General features: G+C 41.5%; 2 protein-coding genes across 2 annotated transcripts; one reads left to right on the forward strand and one right to left on the reverse strand.

The window, feature by feature from the left end:
- Positions 1 to 820: 820 nt before the first annotated feature.
- lrrc75ba (leucine rich repeat containing 75Ba) lies at positions 821 to 14,255 on the forward strand. The gene is made up of 4 exons (XM_030738298.1): positions 821 to 1,102; positions 3,871 to 3,999; positions 4,888 to 5,000; positions 11,923 to 14,255. The coding sequence occupies exons 1-4, from the start codon at positions 821 to 823 to the stop codon at positions 12,527 to 12,529; spliced, it is 1,131 nt and encodes a 376-aa protein (XP_030594158.1). The 3' UTR covers positions 12,530 to 14,255.
- A 1,577-nt stretch (positions 14,256 to 15,832) lies between these two features.
- Positions 15,833 to 24,537, reverse strand: LOC115785867 (glutathione hydrolase 5 proenzyme-like). Its single transcript, XM_030737783.1, has 12 exons — positions 24,357 to 24,537; positions 23,802 to 23,929; positions 23,622 to 23,717; positions 22,683 to 22,869; positions 22,434 to 22,594; positions 22,060 to 22,206; positions 21,686 to 21,816; positions 19,682 to 19,866; positions 19,377 to 19,468; positions 17,028 to 17,134; positions 16,743 to 16,853; positions 15,833 to 16,655 (listed from the first exon to the last, which is right to left on the reverse strand). The coding sequence occupies exons 1-12, from the start codon at positions 24,521 to 24,523 to the stop codon at positions 16,509 to 16,511; spliced, it is 1,659 nt and encodes a 552-aa protein (XP_030593643.1). The 5' UTR covers positions 24,524 to 24,537; the 3' UTR covers positions 15,833 to 16,508.
- Positions 24,538 to 25,182: the final 645 nt, after the last annotated feature.

The following is a 25,182-nucleotide window of genomic DNA, read 5'->3' on the forward strand; positions in this document are numbered from 1 at the left end:
AGAAAGACGGGATGTGGATGTATTTCAGCGAATTCAGTGACTTACTGAAGCTGTGATGGATGCAAACAGGAACTGACAGCTCATGCAAAGGCTGAATGACAAGAAGACTGACAAAAGAGAAATTCAAATTTATACGGGGCCCGTGGCGAAGCCCCATATTTGAGCAGCTGGAGCTAAAAGACAAACTTTTAGTTCTTTTGAAGGATAAACCGAAGACCCCCTTAAGCGACCCCTGAAGTGTTTTTTGTTTTTTTGTTGTTGTTTTTTTAAATCAAACTGAAACTTGCATATTCAGAGGATTTTTTTTATTCTCCTTTTCACAGTGGCTTTACATAGTTTCCTCACATACTGAATATACTTATTATTTCGTTCTCCTTTGCAGCTGCACAGAGGGGAATTTTATGCCTGGGAGGAGAGACGCGCAGGAGACACCAGATGCTGCGATTGGTCGAACTCTCCACGTTGCACAAATCTAAACAGCAGCGTAAAGCAGACACGGCCGGAGGATGAAGCAGCCGGAGCATCTTCATCATCATCTGAGCCTGGCGCACGTAGCGCACGGTGGGGGGGAAACAAAGCAAAATAGCAGCGCGTGACGGGTGCACGAGGGGATGATGATCGTTTAGAGCGTTCTAGGATATTTTGCGACTCTGCACCGGATCCTCAGTCATCTGACAGCCAGTCACAGCAACGCAGCGCCAGACAACACGGCGCTGTTTTCCACCATCCACTGGAGCGTCTGCTGGAAAGAAAACTAGAGCTCATCATGGTTTTGTCCTTTTGGTAGTACTGTCTGACTCTATCGAAAAACAATAACATCATGGGCTCCAGGCTGAGCAGGCAAAGCAGCCTGGACAACGAGAATTTCTCCAAAAAGCGACGCAAGCTGCTTAATAGCGCCGGAGAGAGCGACAGGGGCAGTCGGGGCGGCGGGGACTTTCTGTTTGCACTGATGCTCAAATCAGACAAACTGCCTGGGATGCTGCGGAGGACTAACCACAGCCCATACATGAGGAGAGTTGCGTGGATCAAAGAGATCCAGAAGCTGCTCCGTGACCGCAGGATAGACCAGGCGACCGACGTGCTCAAATTACTGAGGAAGGTAAGGAGGAAACTGCACCGATAAAGTCAGACCTGTTTGCAGACAGCACCACTGCCTTAAGGCTGCTCTGGCGCTGATGTGGGCATGCATTGTTTTTCATATCAGAGAAACAGACGGGAGACAGTCAGGAGCTGTGTACATGCGTGAATGCAGTCATATGCATGCATATCCAGATGTAGGTGACCTAGTGTTCTCCTGAAGAACACATGGAACTCCTGCTGTCCTGGCCTCTGACCTTTGACCCCTAGCCAGCTTATTCCTTCATTTCCCTTAAAATACTACACATGCATGGGCTCACTTCTTTGGCCACTTCCTCTGGAAGCATTTGTTTTTTATGGAAAGTAGGCCACTGGCAGAGCACTGTACCTGTGACACAGTGTTTCAGTGGCAGACACAGCATGTGACTCACCACTCTCTCTCTGGGTAAATGTGCTCCGTGTTGACATTAGATTTGAAAGGATTACGCTCTGAATGAGGAAATGGTCAAACTCCACATTGTGTCATCACATTAGCTCAAATTTAATTTTCTCCTGATGGTTCTGGATATTTCCTGAAAAGGCAAACACAAATAAATCTCCATCCCCTTCTACATCTGTCCTTGTTTCACCCCCTCTACAGCGAGAATTTCACCTTTTTCCTTAGGCTGTTCTAATGTTCCCATTAGAGCGACCTGCCACCTCCATCACTCCCCACTCTTAATGTCTCTCTCTCTCACTGTAATGGCCTGAGCTCCAGCAGCAACAATGAGAGCCCTGGAGTCCTGTGTTCCCCAATACAAAATATTATTCTACTCCAAAAGGTTTTATTAACTCTTACCTAAAGAAATGAAAATCTAGGCCACAGTCATTGCTTTCCTTCAGTCTTTTTTTTTTTAAATACTTTTTTGTGTGTGTGTTCCTATGGTCATGTGATTTGGTATTTTTGGTCATTTTCACATGGGCTAAGGCAACTTCTAGCCAAACTAAATAAAATGCATCTAAAATGCACCATAATCAAACAAAAAACTTCTTTTTTGGGGGGTGGGGTGGATTTGATGCAGTTTTTGCCTTAGCCACCAGAGTCTTGTACTCATGACCTTAAATATGCTGCACTCCACTATACTGGATCTTAATCAACAGACTGTTTTAAAAAAACCTTTTCTCACCTGCTTTGGCAAATGTGTAAAACATTCATGAAAGGATATGTGGATGCATTAACAACACAACAATATCCTTGGTGATCTAATTTGTTTGCTTGCCCTCGGGGCTATCCTCTGTCTTTTAGCTGTCGCAGAATCCAGTGTTAATTACTCCGAAGCCTTGACACAGGAGAGCGTGGAACCTCCTTAATCAAGCCAAGGAGATAAATTGGCCTGGCTAGGCTCCATGACAGCCACATCACAGGGGATGGGAGGCTCACTTCCTCTAAATGAGCTCTATTTTTTTTTTTTTTTTTTTTAAATTAGCCTCACTTTATCTTTTCTCACAGCGTTTGCAAGCAAGCAGATATCGGAGAGATTCTGTTCTCAGAATTTGCGACGGAGTTAATTGGTGTGTAACACTGAGCTCTGCTGCAGATATGAAAGAGATCTGAGCTTCGCTGCAGATGTGAGGAAGGATCTGTGGCTTCATTTCACACTCGCACGTGACAACTGATCGTGCCTAAACACAGAGGGGAGATATTTTTATACCTTCTCTTTCTTAGAAGCCTTTCTTAGAAGGGCAAACGCAGCTTCTCCCATGCTTTGTGTTCGGTCTGTGTTTACTGCCACCCTTGTTAAAAGGAGTGCTAGGAATGTAGAGCTGCCAGCCTCCCACTTTAACTGTCTCTTACAATCAATGCTGATTGGGTTTGGGGGGGGGGGGGGGGGGGGGGGGGTGTCTGTACGTGTGTGTGCAGGTGTGTGTATACTGTATGTAGTGTCTCAAAGGTTTCTTTTCTCATTAAACTTGCATGGGCTGCACAAGTGCTGGCTCATTAGGACCTTCAGGATGGACGTGTGGATGAAGGCAAGTTGGTACAGTTCAGTGCACACAGCTGCACTGCTGCCTGCTGCTTGTCTCATCACTCTCAAAAGGTCATCTGACAACTCCTCTTTTTAGTTGGTTTGATTTTTTTTTTTTTGTATAACGCAGAACCTCTTGGATTCATCATATTTGTGTACAAGCTGCCACGACAGCTGCCAGTTCTGAACTCTTGTATTTATGTGCAGCACAAATGGAATTTATTCAAACTCTTCATATTGAAGTTCCACAGTATTTCTGTTATGAGATGTCTGTTATGAGAACAGAATTATAAACCAAGAAAAATAGATGCACATGCACTGAAATATGGGATTAAGTGCATTTGAAAGTTTTCTTTTTTTCCAGGTTTTGAATGACTAAGGAAAGTAGAGCATGTAGAAATCAAGAGATTTGGTCTGAGGTATTAACGGATGGAGTCAGGAACAAGTTGATTTTTACAAGCAGTGTGGGCTATGGCATGTCAGGATATGCACTGTGGATTAGTGCCATGGAGCGCTGATATGCCAAAATACAGCCTTTCCCCAGTGACTGCCCCCCTACAATTCACTTTCCTACTGTAGATGAAAAAGCGGCCTGTCTCCTTTAATGAATATTTAAAACAAAACACTTCTTTTATCTTTCCATTTGGAGTCACGATGCCCTTGACACAGCAAGAACCTGTTTCCTTTCTTTTTTGGGGGGGGGGGGATTCTTAATTGTGTATTTTTGCAATTGCATCCTGCTGAGTTTCTGATTTTTTTTGGTTTATCTTGTCGTCTTTGGTAGGATCTGGGTTTAGAAGGCACCTCACTCAACGACATCTTGTACAAAAATGCTGCCTTCCTCAATCTAGTGGATCCCATCTCACATGAGCTGCTGCTCAGCCTGGCTCGAGAGATGCAGTGTCCTAAGAAGGTCAGTTTTTTGTGTGTGTGTGTGTGTGTATGTGTGTGTGTCCCTGACAAGCTTGATGTTAGCACTCTGTAAAGGAAAGCTTTCTCCTAAAAATATTTCCCTTATGAATTCCTTTTGTGAAGTACTGTCTTCTTAAGAAAATCTAATCTGAGGATGTTATTGACTTACATTCCTACAGACAGATGCTCGAAAGCAATTCTGCCGACACGTTACTCTGGAGGAGCTAGAAATAGCTGTTCAGTATGAATCCTGGAAAACTGTTTGATGCAGTTTGTTGAATTTTTAATACCTGAAACTCATAAAGCTGGAGTGACCTGACATTATCTGCAAAATTGGAATCAATCAAAATAGCACCTTAAAACAGAACAAGGCTGTATTTTATGCACAGATATGTAATTATAATCAAAGTGAATATTTATTTATTTATTTATTTATTTTTCAATGTAAGTAATGGTCACTGGGAGCCACAACATGGTTTATGGAGTTAAATTACCAGGGTTTATCAGTAGTTGTTGTATCTCACCTTTCCTCAGTTCTTCCTGTGTTTTCCTTCCCCAAGCATGCTGCATGTGATTAGATTTTCTTGCTCCAGCAAGTCAGCTAAATTGTGTTTTGTTCAGGAGTAGCTCAAGGCTTCAAAAGTAATAATAAACCATTTTTTTTTTCTGTTCAGGTGAAATATGTTACAGTTACAGGTTGATAAGTTTAAAAAAAATCTAAAAAACTTGGCAAGATTTAAAAACTTGATTGGAAAATATAAATACTGCAAAAATGTTTTTTCTCTTTTGCTTCCATGAGCAGAAAATCTCCCACCAAAAGCTACTGTCTTACTACTGTTACTCTCTTGTTCTGTTCCTTTATCAGTGTTTTTTTTGTCCACATCTACAGGATGCAGACACCATAAAGTCTTCTGATAAGATTTGCAGACAGCTGATCTATCACCTGACCCCACACTCAAAGTGGTTGAGGCAGAGCATGTCCAGACGGAAATCCCAGGCCTGGTAAGCCCTTCTGTCCAGACATTCAGTCTGTAATAAATCAGCCGCCGCACACAACAGAGAACAGGGCTCGGCTCCATGTCGAGCAGTAGAGATTTCCATCTTTGTATCCGACATTGAAATAGGACAGAGCTGGCCACGGGCTGACCTGATAGGAACGTTAAGGATAACCACAGCTGTCAATCATATCTCTAAAGTCCCTGCAGTGGATTTGCATTGCTACTGGCTTCTCTCTCTTCAAAAGCGGCAGCAAATTTGTCCATCTGTGTGCCAAAGAAAAGCTGGGAGGGTTGTCCTAAATTGTAATTGTAGCCATTTTTATGAAAGAGTAAATTGCATTTGATGTGCAAATGATGAAGAGAGAATTAGGCTGTGGACAAATAGGGGTTTTTGTGTGCCTACTGTAGGTGTTGCTTGGTAATCCTATTCATGAAGAGAAGCAGCCTATCATAATTGTTTCTCATGTAATTGCTTATTCTACATCTGGCTACACACTGCAAATAATGGATTCATTTTCAAGAGATGAAAACAATCTCGCGGGCTGAGAATGAAACAATGTGAGCTCAGTGAGATCAGACGGGTTTATTGCAAGTCATCCGGAGGTGACATGCAAAATTGGAAGAAAAGCTAAGTCATATTCACGAGGATCAGACACGTTACTGTCGAGCTGCACGAGCAGGGCTTTTTTTGTTTTTGTGGACGTTTATTTCGACTCAGAGGAAGAAAAACTTTACTGACACTGACAGCTTCTTTGAAAATGTACAGAAGCACACAGTTGCTAAATTCCTATAGCTGAAGGGTCTTTTTCACTTAGTCATGTTGTTGGCTTCATAAACCTGCAGTGAGACGGTCTGACACTGACTGAGACAGCAGGAGCGACATGAATCATTAAAAAAAAAAAAAAAAAAAAAAAAATCCACCCTAAAACAGAATATTAATGCAGCAGGTGCTGTGAGCTCTGACAGCTTCGCCTGCTGTTGTGTTCATGAACAAATACATGTCAAAGCTAGAAATAGATGAGACAGGTCCGGTCTGCTGCTGACTGAGAAAAGGAAATTCATCCCCTTAAGATTTTGGAGATACTTTTTTCCAGTTAAGCACTTCTATATAAACAAAGTGACCATTTTAATTAATTTTTTATTTTAAATATTCCTAGGGTGTGGAGTTACTTTTCCATTTTTTGTTATTTATTGTCACTAAAGAAGTCAGGTTGCAGTGTCTTGTATTACATTTTGGAAACTCTATGCTAGCAGTTACTTTGTTTAGCTTAGTAATTAGCATAGCCTGGAATAAGCACTGAAAATTAGGCAAAAAAGGCTGACTTTGTCTAAAAGTAACAAAAGATATCTACTAGCACCACTGAATCAAACAATAAAATTTTTTCCTAAAGATATAAAGTTTGCTCAAAAGTGAGTCAGCCTCCACAGACACGCGTGTACTGTAGAAATACAGCCTGGTACATAAAAATAATAATAATAATAACAAAAAAATTGCTTCTATACAAGTCTCACTTTGCTCGAGAACATTGTAGGTAGAGAAAATATGTAATATTCTCTTCAAATTTTGTTGCTGTGACCAGGACAATTTACAAAGTGCAGGAGATTTATAAATATAATTACAAATGAATTACACAAAGTTTCAGATGTTTACTTTACATTTGAGGGATAAGCAATCAGGAAAAAACGCATTACCCAGGACCAAGAAAAAAAACTCATGTTATGTAGTGTTACTGGGACATGGCAGCTTTGAGTGACAGGTAGGTGTTGTCTTGTCTTGTTCAGAGTTCAGTTACACAAAGGAGTCGACTGTACAGTCTATCCAGTAAGTACAGTTTTGCCAAGCCTGCTTGACACTAGATATTTCACAGTTAATTACAGGTATATTTTTCTAATCAAGCTAGCTAGTCAACATTAGCTTTAGCCATAGACCATAAATAAAATATTTTTTTTTTTTAGCTTCTGGATCAGAAAACTGAAGCCAGTGCAAAAGCTATTAGAAAGAATTTCTAAAACTGCATTCTTTCTAATGGCCAGCAGGGGGTGACGACTCTAGTTGCTAAAAGAATTCCAGTTGTATAGATGTCTATAGAAAAAGGAGCTTTTGGCTCCCTTGTTCTTGAAGTTAGGAAACACTTGATTGATATGTTTATGGCCTTAGTCACTAGTTTTAAGTCTTCCTTCTTTGATAATATGATGTTCGTTTTGTAAATTATGGTCAACATTGTAGTAAAAAAGAATGATAAAGCAGGGTATGCTTTAATGTGTGATTAATAAGTCACTAGCCTCTGAACATGCAGTATCCCAGTCAAATCTGTCCCTCACTCATCACACCTGCTTTCAAAACGCCAAGATGGCGCAGGCTGAAACACTCGGCTTGAGGCTTCACAACAGGATTTCACTATTAGATGATGTCACAGTGGCTGCACCCATCTTTTATATACAGTTCGTGGCTTAAACTGGCAGCTCTACAGTATTACCCCATTGTCCAAAGTCCAGTGCTAAACTCAAGGCTACAGAAAGCAGCAAGAGACATAATTGTTGCTACTTCCATCTTTTATATACAGTCTGTGAACTTCAACTGTAATCAAATATCATAACCTTGTTTTTTTTCCTCTGGCAATAATTAAACAAAGAAGATCATAGTTCTTAAAAAAAAAAACAAAGAGCACAAGAGGTGTGGCTAGGCAGCTTCTTGTGTTCAGGCTGTAGCTTTATAACTATCACACAACAAAAAGAGCATTTTTGTAGAATTTCCGAGCTTTTCCCTTGTCGAACAGGGATTTATTGGTCTAAAATTCTGGAAAAAATAAACAAAATAAGGATGTTACAAATACAAATTTAGGGTGGATTTTTTTTCCTCCCTTTGTCTTCCATCTTTGTTCAGCAACAGACAATCTGCCTCCTCTGTGCAAAAAATAAATAAATAAAATACAACAATCCCACTTCTGTGTGAGGTTTCTCTCTACTCAGAGGAAACAGAAACAGCTCTGTCCTTTCTAATGCCACTGGATTGTTCATCCCTTCATTATCTAGCATTAGTGCTGCACACGCATTGCTCTAAATACTGTACACACGTTTGTGACTGAAATGCCTCACTGAATTAATATCTGAAACTCAGTAATCCCATTAATCTTAGTATAATCTAATTAGTTTATTTAGGATTGGGTAGAAATATTTGCCTATTTTTTCAAGTGTAACGAAAGAAACTTAATAATGGGCTTGATGGATGCATTGACCCAGACGTGCTGCTGAAGTGCTCTCACCTTAAGGGTAATTTCACGTCCGCATAAAATCTGCAGACACTTTTGTGACCTTTTCTCTTTGATTTTTACAGTTGTGTTCAGTTGAAGCTTTATTTGACGTAATAATTTGCTTTTTTTTCCCCTCTCACCTAACACACAGAAACAAAATTACCTTAATTACCATTTAGCGTTATTGCTTAATCTATATTGTATGTGCATATTGTACTTTTTCCCCTCAAGCACTTCCTTGGGTGTTGGGGGGAGTGGGGTGGTCTCCCTAATCTGTAGCAATGTTAGGTAGGTGTTACATGTCAAAGTAACGTCCACATAAATACCAGGATCCATTCAACTGTAACGAGATACGCAATGTTATTCACGTCACCTGTCAGTGGGTTTAATGTTGCGGCTGATTGGTGCATGGGAGGGAACTGCCTTTAGTGATATGGACTGTGAACTGCGAGGTTGAATACCCTGCAGCATGAAGGACAATGCAGTGCTGTGAGGGATTATGTGTGTGCGATTTCTATCTGTAGTGCACGCCAACCTACTCTGTACATCTTTATGAAGAGCGTGCAGCAGAAAATGCACCGGAAAATATACGTGACATCGGGGAGCAGATGTGATGAGACTGCTCATCTCACGCAGATGGGCTTCACCCACCAGAGGACTGAAATGAATAACAGAGCAAAAGTTTGAACATAAATGACTCTACAAAAAACAAAATGGCGTGAGTAATGTAATAACAGCCCAGGGGAGAGATGAGGATAAAATTGAACTGCTGGAAAGTGGGATTCTTATGACAGCTCTTTGTATTCACCAAGCTGTTTGCCGCATATATTAAAATAGTTTCAAAAAGCATTTTCTTAATTTTTAAATATCATTTCACCTCATCTCAGCTAGCATCAGCATCACCCTTCAGAATGAATATTTATATACTTGAATAAATCATGACAGCAATTTGATTCATGCTTACTGAATAAGAATGCAGCCTCATTATATTAAATCACTGACACATGGAGACTGATGAGCCACACATGGAGACAAACAGTGCACTCTTGGTGGGAATATGTAACAAATGGCACCACAATGCTAAATTAATTGATTTCTTAATGATGTAATGTGTGTTTATTAGGTTACTTGTTTGTGAATATACAATGCAATTAAATCCTTACTGATTCAGTGTTCAGTACTGTTTCTTCAGGTATCTACTTAGCCACAGATATCGGACACCATACCTCTGCTACCTCTGCACCATTTCTTAATAAAAGAATTTTCCTGTAAATCACTTTTGTAATTTAAACTGAGCCCTGATATCAATGTTCTTTGGGATGTAAAAACCACAAAAAGCCATCTTCTCAAAGTTATCAGTAGCTCTCCTGTTTTTTTGTTATCAGATCTTGATACAGAATGAAAGAGGCTTCCAGAGAGTATGCCTCAGACATTCTTTTTTTTCATGCTGACTGGGCTGAAAAGCCTGTCTCAAAAAGGAGTTGTGTGATCAAAACCTGTTCGCACCGGGAGGACATCAGGACCTTTGTGCCTCTGGTTAAGATGAGGTTTCTGCCACGTAAAAAAGGCCACGAGAGCCAAATAGAAGGGAGAGAAAGGACTCACAAGATTTTGATAAAAGTGCAGCGTGTTTGGCAAATGTCTTGTCCTATGCACCTGATTAAACTCCTTTGAAAGCCTGGCTTCTTTTTTTTCTTTTTTTGTGGGTTTTTGCTCATCAGCCCACCATCTGCTTTTTAAAAATGGAGTAGTGAGTGCTGCTGAGGGCACATCCATTTTCAGCATGACCAAAAAAACCACTTGGGAGCATCACAAGTGACAGGTGCATGTCACAGTAAGTCGCGGGGCACCGGGAATGCTTTAATTCAGTCTGACACCAAATCAGCTTGCAGGCCACTTCAGTAACAGCTCAAGTTAAACACACTGCATCCTCTAGGGCTGGGGTGAGGAGGTGAGCAAGGAGTTGGGTGCTTGGAAATGGAAGTGACTGCAAACAAAGGGGCAAAGGAGTGTCTAAGTAATTCATGAATATTTTCAGCTGCAGTGCTAGCTACAGAAAAGCATCGTAATATCACCTGTATTCGGAATCAGCTTCAAATCCTGTTTGTATTACACAATATCCTGAAAGGATTTTGAAGGTATTCGAAGGCTGAGTCTGTGCACTGAAACAGATGGATATCCTGCACTGAAAACTCATTATATAAAGCTTCCTTGATTGAATTTCACTTTAGGGATCCCCTTAACAGACACAGACAAATCACCCAGAGGGAGCACACCTTCAAAAAAATACTCTATTATTTTGTTAAGCATTGAAGCAACCGTCGTGCATCCGATAACTGATGACGCTTATGTAGCACCTTAAAATAAGGGCTAAAAATATATAGCCTGCTATTTAACATGTGTTGTAAAGTCACAGATCAGTTTTATGTTAATGTGAGCAAATAACACTGATGTGCCACCAGTTAATGTTTTTATGTCTTCAAATTCATTGCAGATTTCTGCTGCATTAAATCAGCCTGTCTGAGAGCAGAGGCCTCTTACAGGAGTTGTTTTTAGGAGCCTGTTGGCAGGTGTACATCTACATGTTGCTGCATGAATCACTGATCCACAGAAGCGATGTTGAGTAATGGTGACAAGCCACAAGATTAATATCAAGTTTTTCTTTATCACTTCGTGGATCCTTTAACTTTGACATGTTAGTCTCCCCTTATTCGTCACCGAGCCCCTTGCCAAATGTTTCCGGCCACTTAAAACTCACTTTGCATGTTCTTGCCTTGCAGAGGGGCTTGTCAAAAGTGTCAGTCTGAAACGCACGCTTCTCCTTAACGGAATTGCAGCTAATATTAAGGCACTGGCTACTTAATGGGGTGAGATCATTGTGATTCAACAATATTCAACTTGCAATTTATGAAGTGTTAACTGTTCACATGAATAGTCATTCTAACGTGATAATTTATTAATGGTGAGCAGCGGGAATTTATGACACATTATCCGTTACCGTATTCCGGCAGCATACGTTTTGTAGCCTAAATATAATACATTACAGACATTCATGCAGATAATTTCAATAAATGGCACGGTTCACGAGAAGATTTGTTCATGTTCAGAAACAGTCCACGTAGCAAACTGGAAATACCGATTTTACCGATGCTGCACTCCTTTGCCTGAAATCTGTCATCAGGAGGCATCTTGCTGACTAACCAAAGAAAAGCGACAGATTCATGTCTTTGTTTTGTGCCTCCTCATAAGTGAAATGGTCAGATTTTTTTCTGATGAATTCCTCCAAAACACATCATAATTTATCTTGGTAGGGGGAATTGGGGGGGGGGGGGGGGGGGGGGGGGGGGGGGGGGGGGGGCTGTAAGGAGCTCTGTGCTTCTAGCCCACAAAGCTTTAAGCTCTAACTACTGGTTCGTTTGGATGTTCCTCTGTTTACACTAATAAATCCCCATGCTGGAGTCTCTGTGTCAGCCTTCCGCTCCAAGCCTGACCAGTCACCCCCTCCTTTACACAGCACAGGAAACACAACATAAAACCACTGCTTTGTTTATAAGTCACAGATCGGGGAATCATTCTGAGATCATGTCACGCTCCAACTAAAACTTGTATTTGTGTCTTTTCATATGAAAGAGATGTCTAAGTGATCCCACTCTCTTCTCTTCATGTTCCCAACAGTCTCAAGACAACCCTACAGAAAAAAATGTCCAGCGACACAGTCGACTTGTCCGGTATCCCTCTCTCTACTCGGGACGTGCGTCAAGTCGCCTTCTACCTCCAGAACAACAGAGACACTGTGGTGGCTGTGGACATCAGCTTCACTGAACTTCAGGATGAAAACCTGAGGTTTCTCCTGCCTTTCCTCGCCTCACTGCCCAAACTCAGCACCCTAGCTCTCAATGGCAACCGTCTTACCCTGTCTATACTCAAAGACCTCACCGAGATGCTCAAAGACCCCAAAAAATTCATTAGCCTGGCCTGGATCGACCTGGGGAACAATGTGGACATTTTTACCATGCCTCAGCCTCTGCTAGTTGCGTTGCGTCGGCGCTGCAGCCTAAAGAGCAGCCTGCCAACCATCTATGAGTACACAGAGGGTCAACCCTACTCCTACCACCTGGAGACTTCTATTGAAGAACCCAGCCACTATGAGGAGGAAGAGGAGGAGGATGAAGATGGGGAAGAAGATGAGGATGATGTGGGGAACAAATTTGAGCTGGAGCCCTGGGGTTTAGGTGAGAAGCAGCTCTCCAAAGACTTCACCCTTCACTACTGTGAGAGGTGATGGGGTCGTTGTCTCTCCGAGGCTCTTTCAGCTGTGGTTGAAATGTCGTCCCACAGCACTCCGCTACTTTCTTCTCCTTCTTGCCCTCACACCACGAGCCCAGTTACCCCTCGGGGCATGGTGGGAGACCAGTGCCCACATTGTGAACTTCTTGTCCCGACACAGCTACCAAGCTATTCCTAACCATCTCTGAGTTAACCCACACAAGATAGTGACAATGAAGTGACAGCCACGATGGCCATGACTTACTGTGTTGGTGGATGGTGCTCTTGGGAATGAGGTGCGGTTTCATTGGAGGGGGGCTGGAAGAATTAATGAACCAGTGCTCTCTCTCTCTTGCTCTCTCTTTCTCTCTTTCTGTGTGACAGCAGCAGCTGAGAAGCCAATCTTGAGGAGGTTTAGATCAGTTGCTCAGATGGAGGAGCAGCATCCCGGCGGTAGCTGAAGAGGACCTCGAGCCAGTTTGGAAACAGTGGGTCCCTCCGGGTTTCTCTACCAGGACTGAGTCTATCTCTGGCAGGCAGGGCCTAGCTCCACATTGTGTGTTCTCTGTTAATCTCTTAACAAAAGCTATGACACAAGTTCAACAGACTATACAGCCGACGACCCATCACGTGACACCCGGCAAAACTGCTAGGTCGACTTTTTGCGTTTTCCCCCCCTTTCCAAATGTCCACTTGTGAATACCCACGCACACCCTTGTGTAGATGTAAATGAGGACACAAAACATGGCTCTGTTGTGTTTCCACGGGCTATTTTTGTGCACTTTGGTGAACAAAGCAATCTTAGAAGACAACAGGTAGGACCAAACAATGAATAGCTGTCACTGATTGTTTTTGTACTTGCCTGAATGCTGTTATCCCCCTCTCTGTAATTATTGAGATGTTGTGCTCATCCCCACAGTGTTTCAGTGCATTTGTGACACTGCAGCCAACCGTTAATGCGGGCCACTAAGTCAGAGCAGTGCTCAAGCTGCCCTTCCTACTGCCGTTTGTCTCTACAGATATGTTGTCATTTCCACTTATTGATATTGTACTTAGTGGTCCTATGTTTTATAGTCAGGCGCATCCATGACTGTTATCTGTTGGTTCTAGTCTGTCTGTAGTAGCACATACTGTTTAAGTTAGACTGACCGAAACACTGCAGTGCACCTTAAGCCACAGTTTTTATATATATATATATTTCAGTTTTGCCATAGCATAGACTACATGTACATTGATTATAAGCAGAGAAGCAGACATCTGAAAGTATACCTGTGTAAGGTGTAATGACGGCTCCTGATTGTTAGAGGGATCATTAAAAACATCACCAGATATATAATAAATGTTTGCTGTGTGTTATATGTGTTTGTACCTGTAAATTGTCTGATTGTTCCTGTAACTATTTGTGTTATTGTTTGGGTGTTTTGTCACTTGTCCGACTCCGTAATTACAATAATGTCTATGAAACCGAGCCCTGTGGCCCTCCTGTGTTAGCTCGAGCCGTAGGCAAAAGGGGACGCGGCCGATGGGATAACGCAATAAACAGAAAATAGTTCCATGAATGTAGTTCACAGTCAGAGCGGACCCCCTTTTATGTCGAATGTTTACTCTGAATGATGGAGAAGGCTGTCCACTTGGTTTGTAGTTTGTTTCATGTGTCGATGTCAAACTCTTCCTTGGTGTAGCTGTGTGTATCTGTCTCATGCCCAACACTGACTGCCAATAAAACAACTGATCCAAACTAAGAGGAGATGTCTAGTTTTATTTTTAAAATCAGTATTTTAAAAAAGTGCACACTGGACAGTTGGAACATCTGGGTCACCAGCAGAACCTGCAGATGCTCACACACACAAAAAAAGAGGATTTATTTATTTTATGCAGATTAGTCTGCAAATAGGGCAATCAAAGAAATCAGCTCAGCCCGTGCTGTTTGGGATTGGTTATTGGAGCGTCGTGCTTGTTTCCCAGCCAGCGGATCATCTGCGCTGCTGTGTGCTGTCAGGGAAATGCCTGAGCTGCCAGTGTTTGCCAGGGAAAAGCAGGGTTGTCATCGCATGAGGCCCTACCCATGATCCTCCCCTGGCAAACTTTTTGTTCCTGCTGCCAGACATGGTAATGTGACATTTGCAGCAGGTGGCTTCTATAAGGTCAGGGCACAGTGTGACTGTCACACCCCCCGAGGTCCAAATACCATGTGACGGGGCAAAACAGCCCACCCTAAAAATCACCAGGATCTTATCATCTGACCTTTTCCCTTCAGGATTGATTTATTTCCTGTATTGGGAGTAAAATAACATTTTTTTCTGCGTTACCGTGCAAATCGATTGCGTGCTATAGGTGTCCACGGAAAGCGCATCAAAGTTTCGCTCAGGAAACGTCTCTGTTGTATGTACGAGTCAACATTTGATCGGATTATCTTGTTCCAGCGACTGCATGTCCTGCCACAAAAAAATTAAGTGTGATCTATGAAAAACAGCCCAGAGAGGCCACACGGACCATTCAGAATACATTACGGTGCAGGGGAATGGATTTACAGAGCAAATATCAATAGCAGTGACCTCAGGTTGGAGGGAGCGACCGACAGCGGAAGGCCACATTGGTGCATCCACAAAAAGCTTTTACTGGCTGCTTGTCGAACATTGACTGCTACCAGAATTTATTTATTTGTTTTGTTTATTTTATTTACAGCTGTGTTTCTACTCTTGACACTTTTGGTTTTATAAATAAAAATAGAAACTCACATCGATTATGATAGATTATCCATGTTTTAGAACATTTTAAGGTATAATTTCAAGTATTGACAGATCAAGCATTTATTGTAAAAATTTTGCATCTTCAAAAGTGGCTTTGAAGATGTTTTCATTAGTACACACAAACCATGTAAACAACTGGGAATATAATTTTCATGAATATTCATATTTCATTGGATATATGTATGTACAATAAACACTGTCAAAGCAGCTCATGTACAAAAGATAATATTGCTATACATAAGCTGGTATTTTTAGCTCAGATATTTAAACCCCTTTTCAAAAAAAAACAAAAAAAAAAATGAAGGCCTAAAAAAATGATAACACATGATTTCAAACCTAGTTAAACCTAATTAAAGTAGTACAAACACAACATACCAGATGCTGAAAATATTTTATTAAATTCAGCCAATATAGCCCTAATATTTTCAGAAAACAAAATCATTTCTCTGGCAACTTGCCCAGGGTGTACCCTGCCCCCCCGACCCTGAAAAGGATAAGTGGAAGAAAATAGATGCTGTCTTTATACTATTTTTAATGAAATTTTAGGTTGAAATGATTTGATTATTGCATTCTGCTTTCAGTAAACCCTTTTTTTTTTTTTTTTTTGCATTTTTGGCCACCGCAGCTTTTGTCTGCAGTGGAGGGAGACAGGAAATGGGGGGAAAATACAGGGAAGGACACGCTGGCAACAGGCCAGGACTCGAACCTGCGCTGCCCACACCGCAATGTGGAATATGTATGTGGTCGCCTGCTCTACCACTGAGCCACCTGGGTGCCCAAAACCCAATTTCTTTTTAAAAGACACTGTACCAGGAGTGTGCTATCATGTAACTTACGTACATATGTGGCTGGACAATGCCCTGTCTTGACCTTGCCTTTGTAACAGAAACCTGAGAAACCTAAGAAATGCCAGAAAAGGGAGAAATGGCAGAAATGCCAGAGGTCAGAATGTGCACAAATAAGCAGAAGAGTGAAAGGAGGTCAGATACAGTCACAGATAAGGCTGTTGCTTTTTCATGTGCAGCAAAATCCATCGTGTTACTGTTACAGTCATTTCTGTCCAGAGGCCATGGGTTCAACTACTACATGCTTCTGCAGTTACTCAGCTGAAGAAGACTGATAATCAGCATCTTGTTCAATGATTTTCCAGCAGTACAGATACCATCTGCTGCATATTTTGTGGTTTTTGTGAGTGTCTATAACCTTAAAGCCATGCTGTATAACTAATATCACTGACTCTTGGTCTCAGTAAGCAGCTGCTTTGCCTTTTTTCCTTTCATCAGACCATGCTGAGACACAGCCGTCCTCCTTCTCCACAGCGTTGACTGTATTGTAGAATCTAGCTGTTGTTTGACGATTGTGTCCCAGAGCTTCGAGAGCCTCAATTACATCCTGAAAGGCAAAGAGGAGAAGAGATTCAGATGGAGCAAAAGCAGCAGAATTTTTTATTATATCATATAAATACACTGAATATGTTACCTTTTCAAACTTGGGTTCAAACTTTACCGCATTTTTAGAGTCAACAAAAACAACTGGAGTATCAATTGCCTCCTCAAGGCTCTTTCCAAACCAAAGGTGGTTCATGATGGCCTTGGAGAGAAATAGAAAAATACATAGCAATCTTCAAGATGGGAAAGTGATGATTACAGGATGGATTAGGTAAAGATGCTGGTGATTGTGATGCTTGCTATAACAACAAAGAGGGGCATCAGTCTGCATCATTTTATCTCAATGGCACTTTGTGTGATTGCCATGGACACATACTGAGGCCATTCCAGTTGTGATCATACTCCCACCAGACGATCCAATCACCAGGGTCTTTGACTGAGACTTCAGCAGAACTGGGGCCATAGAGGAGGGAGGCTGCTCCCCTGAGAAATACAACAAAAACCTTGAGTGACAGGACAAAGCTACAATCCAGACTCATCACTGTTAGGAGAACAAGAGCAAAATGATTGCTTTTGAATGATATGAAGCAGAGGATGAAGGGCATTTATTCAACCCTGACATGTGGCTTTTACTTTTGTTCAACATCTGACAGACACTGGTGATTGCTAAAGGAAATGTTCACACAACTATTTCTGTACAAAAAAATGTTCCAAGGTTCCTCCTGATATGAGGCTTCAGCAGGCTGGAAGACTAATTAAGTGGGTATCTAGAGGTAGTTAGTCTCTTTTAGCACAAAAGACTCTTTGTCCCCACACTGGGAATCAACAAAGAAACGTCTGTGAGTGAGAACTTTCTTTTAATTCAGCTAACTGTGAGAGACACCCTCAATTACTAAAGCTGCTATGGCTTCATATTGGCAGAGCTGTCGAATATTTGCAAGGAATTTGTAGCTACTGAGGATTTTGGGCCCCATCACTTAGACTTAGTTTTTGTAAGCAATCTTTCTTGTAAGCAATGAATTGCAAAAGGTGGGAATCTATCTTATACTGATGTTTCATACCTGTAAAAGACTAGGATTTTACTTACTTTCAAATGCAGACACGGCTGTGGGCAATGCAGGCAAGTCGTTCAATTAAATTTTATTTATATAGCACCAAATCACAACAACAGTTGCCTCAAGATGCTTTATATTATAAGTTAAAGACCCTACAATAATAGAGAGAAAACAACAATCAGATGACCCATGTATGAGCAAGCACTTGGTGACACTAGGAAGGAAAAACCTCCTTTTAACAGGATGAAACGTCGGGCAGAACCAGGCTCAGGGAGGGGCAGGCACCTGCCACAACCGGCTGGGGGTGAGGGGAGGGAGACGGGACAAAAAACACACTGGAGGAGATTCAGAGATTAATAATGACTAATGATTAAATGCAGAGTGGTGTATAAACACAGTCTTTGAAAAGAGGTGAGCGAAGAACAAGCATTAAAGCATCATGGGAACCCCCCCCAAGCAGCCTAGGCAAATTGCAGTACTGAAGTAGCTGTTTCTGTAACACTATTTAAAAGTCCATGCATTGCAGCAGCCACACAGTCACAAAAAACTGGCAGTCACATGACTTCCACATGGAAGAAATGTACATCAATCAGATGCAAGCAGGCTTGCATACTTGCAGATATGGAGAGAATACCCCCATAAGACCCAATGCATTTTTTGAGGGAGGTTAACTGAAGTGAAGTACAGTTATAGCTATGAACTTGTGTTTTGGTACAGTAGGGTGTTTAGCTAAATCCCAACACTGCGTGCAGACATGCTCACCATAACAGTGCTAATATGCATGTTTATCAGGTATAGAAATACTTTAGTGATACAGAATACTGGCAGTGTAGCCAAATGCAAGTCAATGCAAGCCACGTTTCAAATCAGGCCTGTTCATATTCACATGTATTTATGCAGTAAGAAATTTAGAATATCTTTGGACCAACAATAGCATCCAAATAGAAAGTGATTTCTTCAAATGCCCAGCCACAAGCAAATAAAATTTAGTACAAAGTAAACAGATGATCTCTTGGAGAGATTGGTATGTAGACTATTTGGCTGAATGGCTATTACAATTATACTACCTAAAAAATTGTCTTGGAAGTTTGGAAATTTATCTGCATTCTCTGTGTCTCTATATTTCTAACTACATCATAACTGTGAAGGGTTTTTTTTTTGTTGTTGTTGTTGTTCACATCAAGTGTCTCCTCTGGGCCTCAAACCTCACCTAGTGACCTAGATTAGCAGCTGGCTGGCATCGCTGTTACCCAAATCTGAGTAATATGTGTCTTTAAGTTGCACCAGACTTATCTGGATAGGTGAGCTGATATACTTTGAGAGCATAAATAACTCTGTGATAACAGGTCTTAACAAGATTTGATTATCTTATTTTCACTGATGTGCAAAGTGCAAGATAACAGTTTTTGCACCAAGCATCTGAGTCATCTGAGTGTCTTTCCTACACAAGTGCAAAACTGGTCTCACAAGAGTTCTATAACAATAAGATGATGTTTCATTAATCCCACTGCCTGAAAGGGGAAATAACAGTTACTAATAAAAAATAAACTCTTTCTGTCATTAGTTCAGAAAGAATCCTCACTGTGTCCTCAGCATCTGCACAATGCTCTGTCCTGATTGCCTATATTTCATAAATATTAAAGGTAAAATGCATCCTGCTGATCCCTCACCAGGAGAGATGCTATCAGCTCTTCCACAGAAGTCATACAGCTGGTTGTTGAGGATAATTCCAGTGCTCGGAGAGAAGATCTTGGAGCCGAATCTGTAAAGCAAAAAAGCATTTAAGGAATAAACTAGATTTAGACCCTGTGACACAGACTACACAAACTCACTCCTTGCAGAAAAGAAATTTTACAAAGCAGCAAAATAAGTTTCTCCATAATCTCTTAAACCTTTTTAATCCTTCAGTTTCAAACCAAGAATCATTTTTGATAGCTGGTTCCTAACTGTGAAACAGAACTATCCAAATACTGACATGTGGTTGATGCTGCTGGTGACAGACACAGCAGATCCATCTTCAGCCAGCACAGACACATGTGTGGTACTGAAGCTGTCCACATACGAGGTGAGGTTGTAATACTGGGGATCATGAGCCTTGTCGCTTCTGATGAGGCTCCGTATGTGGTTGGCAAAACTTTCCTCTGTGAATTTCTTTGCCATCTGCGAGAAGTACAGATGGCAAAAAAACAAACACATCACAGAAAATAAAGGAATATCAAGACAAATACTAAATTAGAGCTAAATCTGAGAGGGATTTGGGTTCATCTGCTTTTAGAACTCTTATTTGTTTCAAATGTTACAGCACTTGACAGAATTATTGTGTTAAATGGAAAAGCTAATTTACTGGCAAACGTTGAGGGTCAAATTTTCACAGGACTCTATGCAGACCTGTGAAAAACTAAGCACACCCTTACTGCTTCTGTAGCAGCCAGGTGCTGCTAATCAAATGCACTTGATAATCAGCAAGTGTGAGCACCTCTATAAAAGCAGAGGTTGTTTTGGTGGATTGCTGGTCTGGAGCATCCTGGTTTGTTAACACAATGTCACAGTTTTCCAGGATTGGAAATCCCAAAGTCAGATTGTGCAATGCTCAAAGAAGCTGCCAAAAACACAAGCTCTGTCTCAGACATCTCTCGGACTTTACAGACCTCTGTTAGCATATTAAATGTTAAAGTTCATCACAGTACAATGAGAAAAAGATGAAACACGTAGGGCTTGTTTGGAAAGGTTGCGAAGAGAAAGCCTCTTCTCCAAATCACCTCAGGTATCTCCGTTCAATATGATCAAACTCCTCACCCTATATGGCTGAGCCAATCCACCCTTCAGAGGAAGTTCATTTCCATCACTTGTATCCATCTCATTCTTTCTGTCACTACCCAGAGCTCATGACCATGTGAGAGTGGGAATGCACAGAATGACCGATAAATCAACAGCTTTGCTTTCACGCTCAGCACTCTCTTCACCACAACAGACCGCAAGAGTCCACATCACTACTAACGTCACATGAATTCATTTGTCAATCTCCTGCTCCACTCATGAACAAGACTCCGAGATATTTAAACTCCTCCGCACCCCTATGGCCTCTTCTGTGGACCCACCACCCATATGTGGGGCTGTAGGGGTTTAGTGCAGTGTGGATTGGTTAGCAGTCGAAGGCAGAGGCCTTGGCGGTCTGATCCTCAATTACTGAAACTGACTTTAGGTGCATGGAACATGATCAGCAGAACAACCAAACACAGCACATCAGAGCAAATAGCTCATACCAAATGTCAAGCACGGTGCTGGAGGGGGGATGATCTGGGCTTGTTTTGCAGCCACAGGACCTGGGCACCTTGTGAAGCTTGGCCCAAATTGGGTCATGCGGCATGATAATATTCCCAAGCACACCAGCAAATCTACAGAAGAACGGCTAAAAAAAGAAAAGAATTGAAGTTTTGCAATGGTGAAGTCAAGGTCCAGACCTCAACCTGACTGAAATGCTATGGATGTGTAAATGAAGCCCACAAACCTCAAGGTACTAAAGCAACGTGGTGAAGAAGAGTGGACCAAAATTCATCCACAATGATGTGAGTGACAGAAAATGATTACTGATTGCTAAAAGTGATTCTGCACATTACTGAACCATCGGGTGTACTTAGTCTTCTCAGGCCTGTATCCTGTGAAAACTCTCTTTTTTCAGTACTGTACATACAGAACAACTAACAAATTGGATGATCATAACGGCACAAGGACAGTACAATAGACCAATAAAAGCTATTCAGCAAAATAGATAATAATGTTATTTCTTTAGAAACCAGGACCCTCATTTTTCAATATTTTTATCTATATTTTGTGTTTTGTGCTGTGGTTTTGCTACAGTTACGCTGTCACGTATCTAAAACCTTCTTCCACCACTGCTTGAGCCATAACCAAATGTAACGATTTAAAAATAATCATATCGTATCCAACAAAAATAGGTGCAAATCAACGCATTACTTACTTCATCTGAGCTGAACTTCGGATCTCGGATATATTTCTTTAATCCATTGGCAAATTTAAAAGCTTCAATATAACGGTGATAAAATGATGTCTTTTCATCAGCTGTCTGAGGCACTGAATTCATTTTATAGCCTGAAAATATAAACAACTGTTATTTCCTTTCTTTAAAAAAAATCCATTCTCAGTGTATCACACTTGTAAAAGTCAGTCAGGATTCTGCTCTTCCATGAAACAGACACTATGCTAAATACAACAACCAATAAATGCATTCATTTGAACAGCTCAGTTTAAAGCATAAAATGATCCAACAAGCCTCATTTTGTGATTTCAAAGTGTAGGTGAGCAGCAGCTCTGCAGTCAGTGTCTAACAGGAACCTTTCATGATGTTGAGGATGAGGCTAAGGATGGCTCCTCCTGCAGGGGGTGGGGGGAAGTACATCTGGTACTCTCCCAAAGGAACAGTCCACGCATCAGTCACTGTAACTTTATATGATGCCAAGTCCTGCAGTGTGAGTGTTCCTCCTGAGCAAAAACATTGAAACAAATGGTCCTGCTGAGCAAAACTGAACACACCACATCCCATAATCAAGATTATAATGGATCCAGGCAGCTCACAGTGTAGCCTGTGAGGGATCATGGCAGAGCTTTGCAGAGCCAATTGATTTGTTCATTTGTAATTAGATCATTGTGTCTGGCAGACATAGAAAATGATCAGAAAAGAGAGCAGGATGAAACCTGTCTGATGATACCTGCTTGCTGTATGTCACGGATTAAATCCTCTGCTATTCTTCCGTTGTAAAACACATCTGGCCCCTGCTTTGCAATCATCTCCAAAGTATCAGCCAGTTTCTCAAATTTCACAATATCACCGATTTTAAGCAGGTTCCCGTTCTCATCTGAATATAACTTCCTAAAAGACAAACACAGTGAGAGAAAGCTGAAACATTCATTGTTTGCTCCTCATGTTTTTGAACTCACATTGTGGGTGCATTTCATACCGTAGTAACTGGGTGCTGCTTGTATCGACATATGGGATGTATAGACCTTGGACATAAGGAATAGGGAACCCTTCTCTGGCCAGTCGGACGGTCGGCTCAAAGAGGGTGGCCCACGGCAACTTCCCATAACGCCTGTGTGCCTCTGCATAACCTCGAATTTCCCCAGGAACCCCGATCCATTTGTTGCCTGGTGAGATAATTAATGGACAGTCAGTGCTGGAAAGTAACACATAGATTTACTCATGTTAGAGTATACTGTAAGGTCTTGACCTTTAATGCCCCAAGATGGCATTTATTACAATTTGGTGCTAAATAATTAAAATTGAACAGAATTTATTTCTACTCTACTACATTTCAGAGGGTACTACTGGACTTTTTAAATGCTGTGTCCAGTTATAAATAGATGTGGTTGGGATAAATATTTTTGATACTTTACCACCATATCATACCTGCCTTTGCTCTTTATATTTATTTATTTATTAGACTATTTTACATGTTTACATTTATCCTGGCTTAATTATGTTTTCATGACATTGTTTACATATTTTCCTCATACTTCAGCCTGCATGTACACTATTCAACAAGATTAACTGCTTTGCTGTTTCATCGTGTGCGGTCTCGTCTTGTAATTGTGCAGCCTTCAGTATTTAATCACAGCTGCTTCAAAAAGAATTATCAGCATTTCCCAGAAAGGTCTTACAGGATGTGCTGTGCTTGTCATGACAAACCAAGCAAACAACTCTTTAAACTTTGAGTCCACAGCTGGTAAATTCATTCTTTATGTGGGGTTTCTTAAGCCTGTGACTAGTAAGCTAAGGCATGACAACAAATGGAGAAGGAAAAACAAGAAAGATGAGCTACAAAAGAATGGGGGGGGGGGGGGGGGGGGTGCTTTTGCAGATCTATAAGAAATGGTATTACAAGAGAAAAGCAGCCTACCTTCAGTCACCTGAAAGGTGGTGTTACATGACTTAAGCAGGTCAGGGTTCACCTTTAGGGGGGCAGTTTCTCTGGAGTTGATGATTTTCACTTTACCTTTGAAAAGATGAGATATTATGACTTGATTCCCCAGCAGGGCTGATCTGCGGCATTAGAGGGTGAGTGAGGGTGTCTTGTTACCAGAGCTGTCCATCACAGTGAATATGCACCCTCCTCCAATGCCTGCACTCTGCGGGTTCATGATAGAGGTGCACAACAGCGCGGCAATGGCTCCATCTACTGGCGAACCGCCTTTCTGAAGAATGTCCCTGAAAGAAAGAAAGACGAATATCCATCATCACTTTGCGTGCCGATTTTAGTTACCGAGTTTGTCTTACAAATGGGGAAATGACGTGTTTATGGTCTGCCAGGCTGGTGTTATACAAACGACCTTCAATTTCCTCCTTTATGAAATGTTATTTGGTTATGTAAACAGTATATTTCTCTGAGGAACATCTTTTTTTTTCTTTTTTATAATTTACACTTACCTCACTGTTTAAGTATAAGTCGCTGCCTTGTAAGGAGAAAAACAATATAATCCTCTTCTTCCGTGATTATCCGGGTTAAGATCCCAAAAGTGTTTTAGTGACTGCTAAACTTTGGTCACAGAAAACTGCATATTGTGTGTAACGGGAAGCCTTGTTTAGTACATACTGAACGGAAAAGTTTGCGTCAAAAGTATCAAATGTCACTCACCGTCCAATCTCTGAGCATCTCCCAGAGTCTGCGGCCACTGCAGCTTTTGAGAAAGTGCCAGCTGGGCACTTGCGCCTCACAAGTACAACAACACACACAATTATAGCAACTACGCAGAGCAGCATCAGTGCGCAACAAGTGTACACCCTCGCCTTTGACCTCGCCATGGCTGTTTCTTCTCTGACTGCAGCAGCTCCTCTGAAATTTTACAACTTCAGGTTGCTGCCCCACAAGTGAGACGTGCAGCGCAGCGCAAGGCTCCACCTACCGCCTGGTCAGCATGGAGATGAGGGGAAGAAAGAAAGTAGTGATCCAACGAGCTGCGGATTCAGCCCCAGAACATTGCGCAGAGATGTCTCAGATTTAATCAGGAACAGATAATTCCATTAAAATGAGCTTCTTATAACAGAACAGTAATGAAAGTTTTTAGGATTTGTTGATAAATGCATAAAATGTTACAACTTAACTCTTAAAGTTATTTAGAATGTCAGGGGGTTTAATGATGTGTAGTAGTTCCCATAATTGCTATTTTTGTCGTTAATGTTTTTTTCTGTTAGCCTGGAATCTACTTTTTGTGTGATACCTTTACAGGTGTGACAAAAAAAATGTCCGCCTCTTACATAGACGAGTCAGGACCTGTCAAAACGATAAAGAAACCACAGTTATCAGTGCGTTATCATGCGCGCTATTATGCTACCGTATGTTGCTGTACTTGTTCTACGAGAAAGGCTATTCCCTCTCCAGGTAAATCCTGGAAGGCCCACAGCTGCACATGTCTCTACGGTGGAGCCCAGAATGAATGGAGAATGTCCAGAGGTGAGCTCTG

Source organism: Archocentrus centrarchus, chromosome 9 (genome assembly GCF_007364275.1).
Source record: "Archocentrus centrarchus isolate MPI-CPG fArcCen1 chromosome 9, fArcCen1, whole genome shotgun sequence".
NCBI classification, from domain to species: domain Eukaryota; kingdom Metazoa; phylum Chordata; class Actinopteri; order Cichliformes; family Cichlidae; genus Archocentrus; species Archocentrus centrarchus.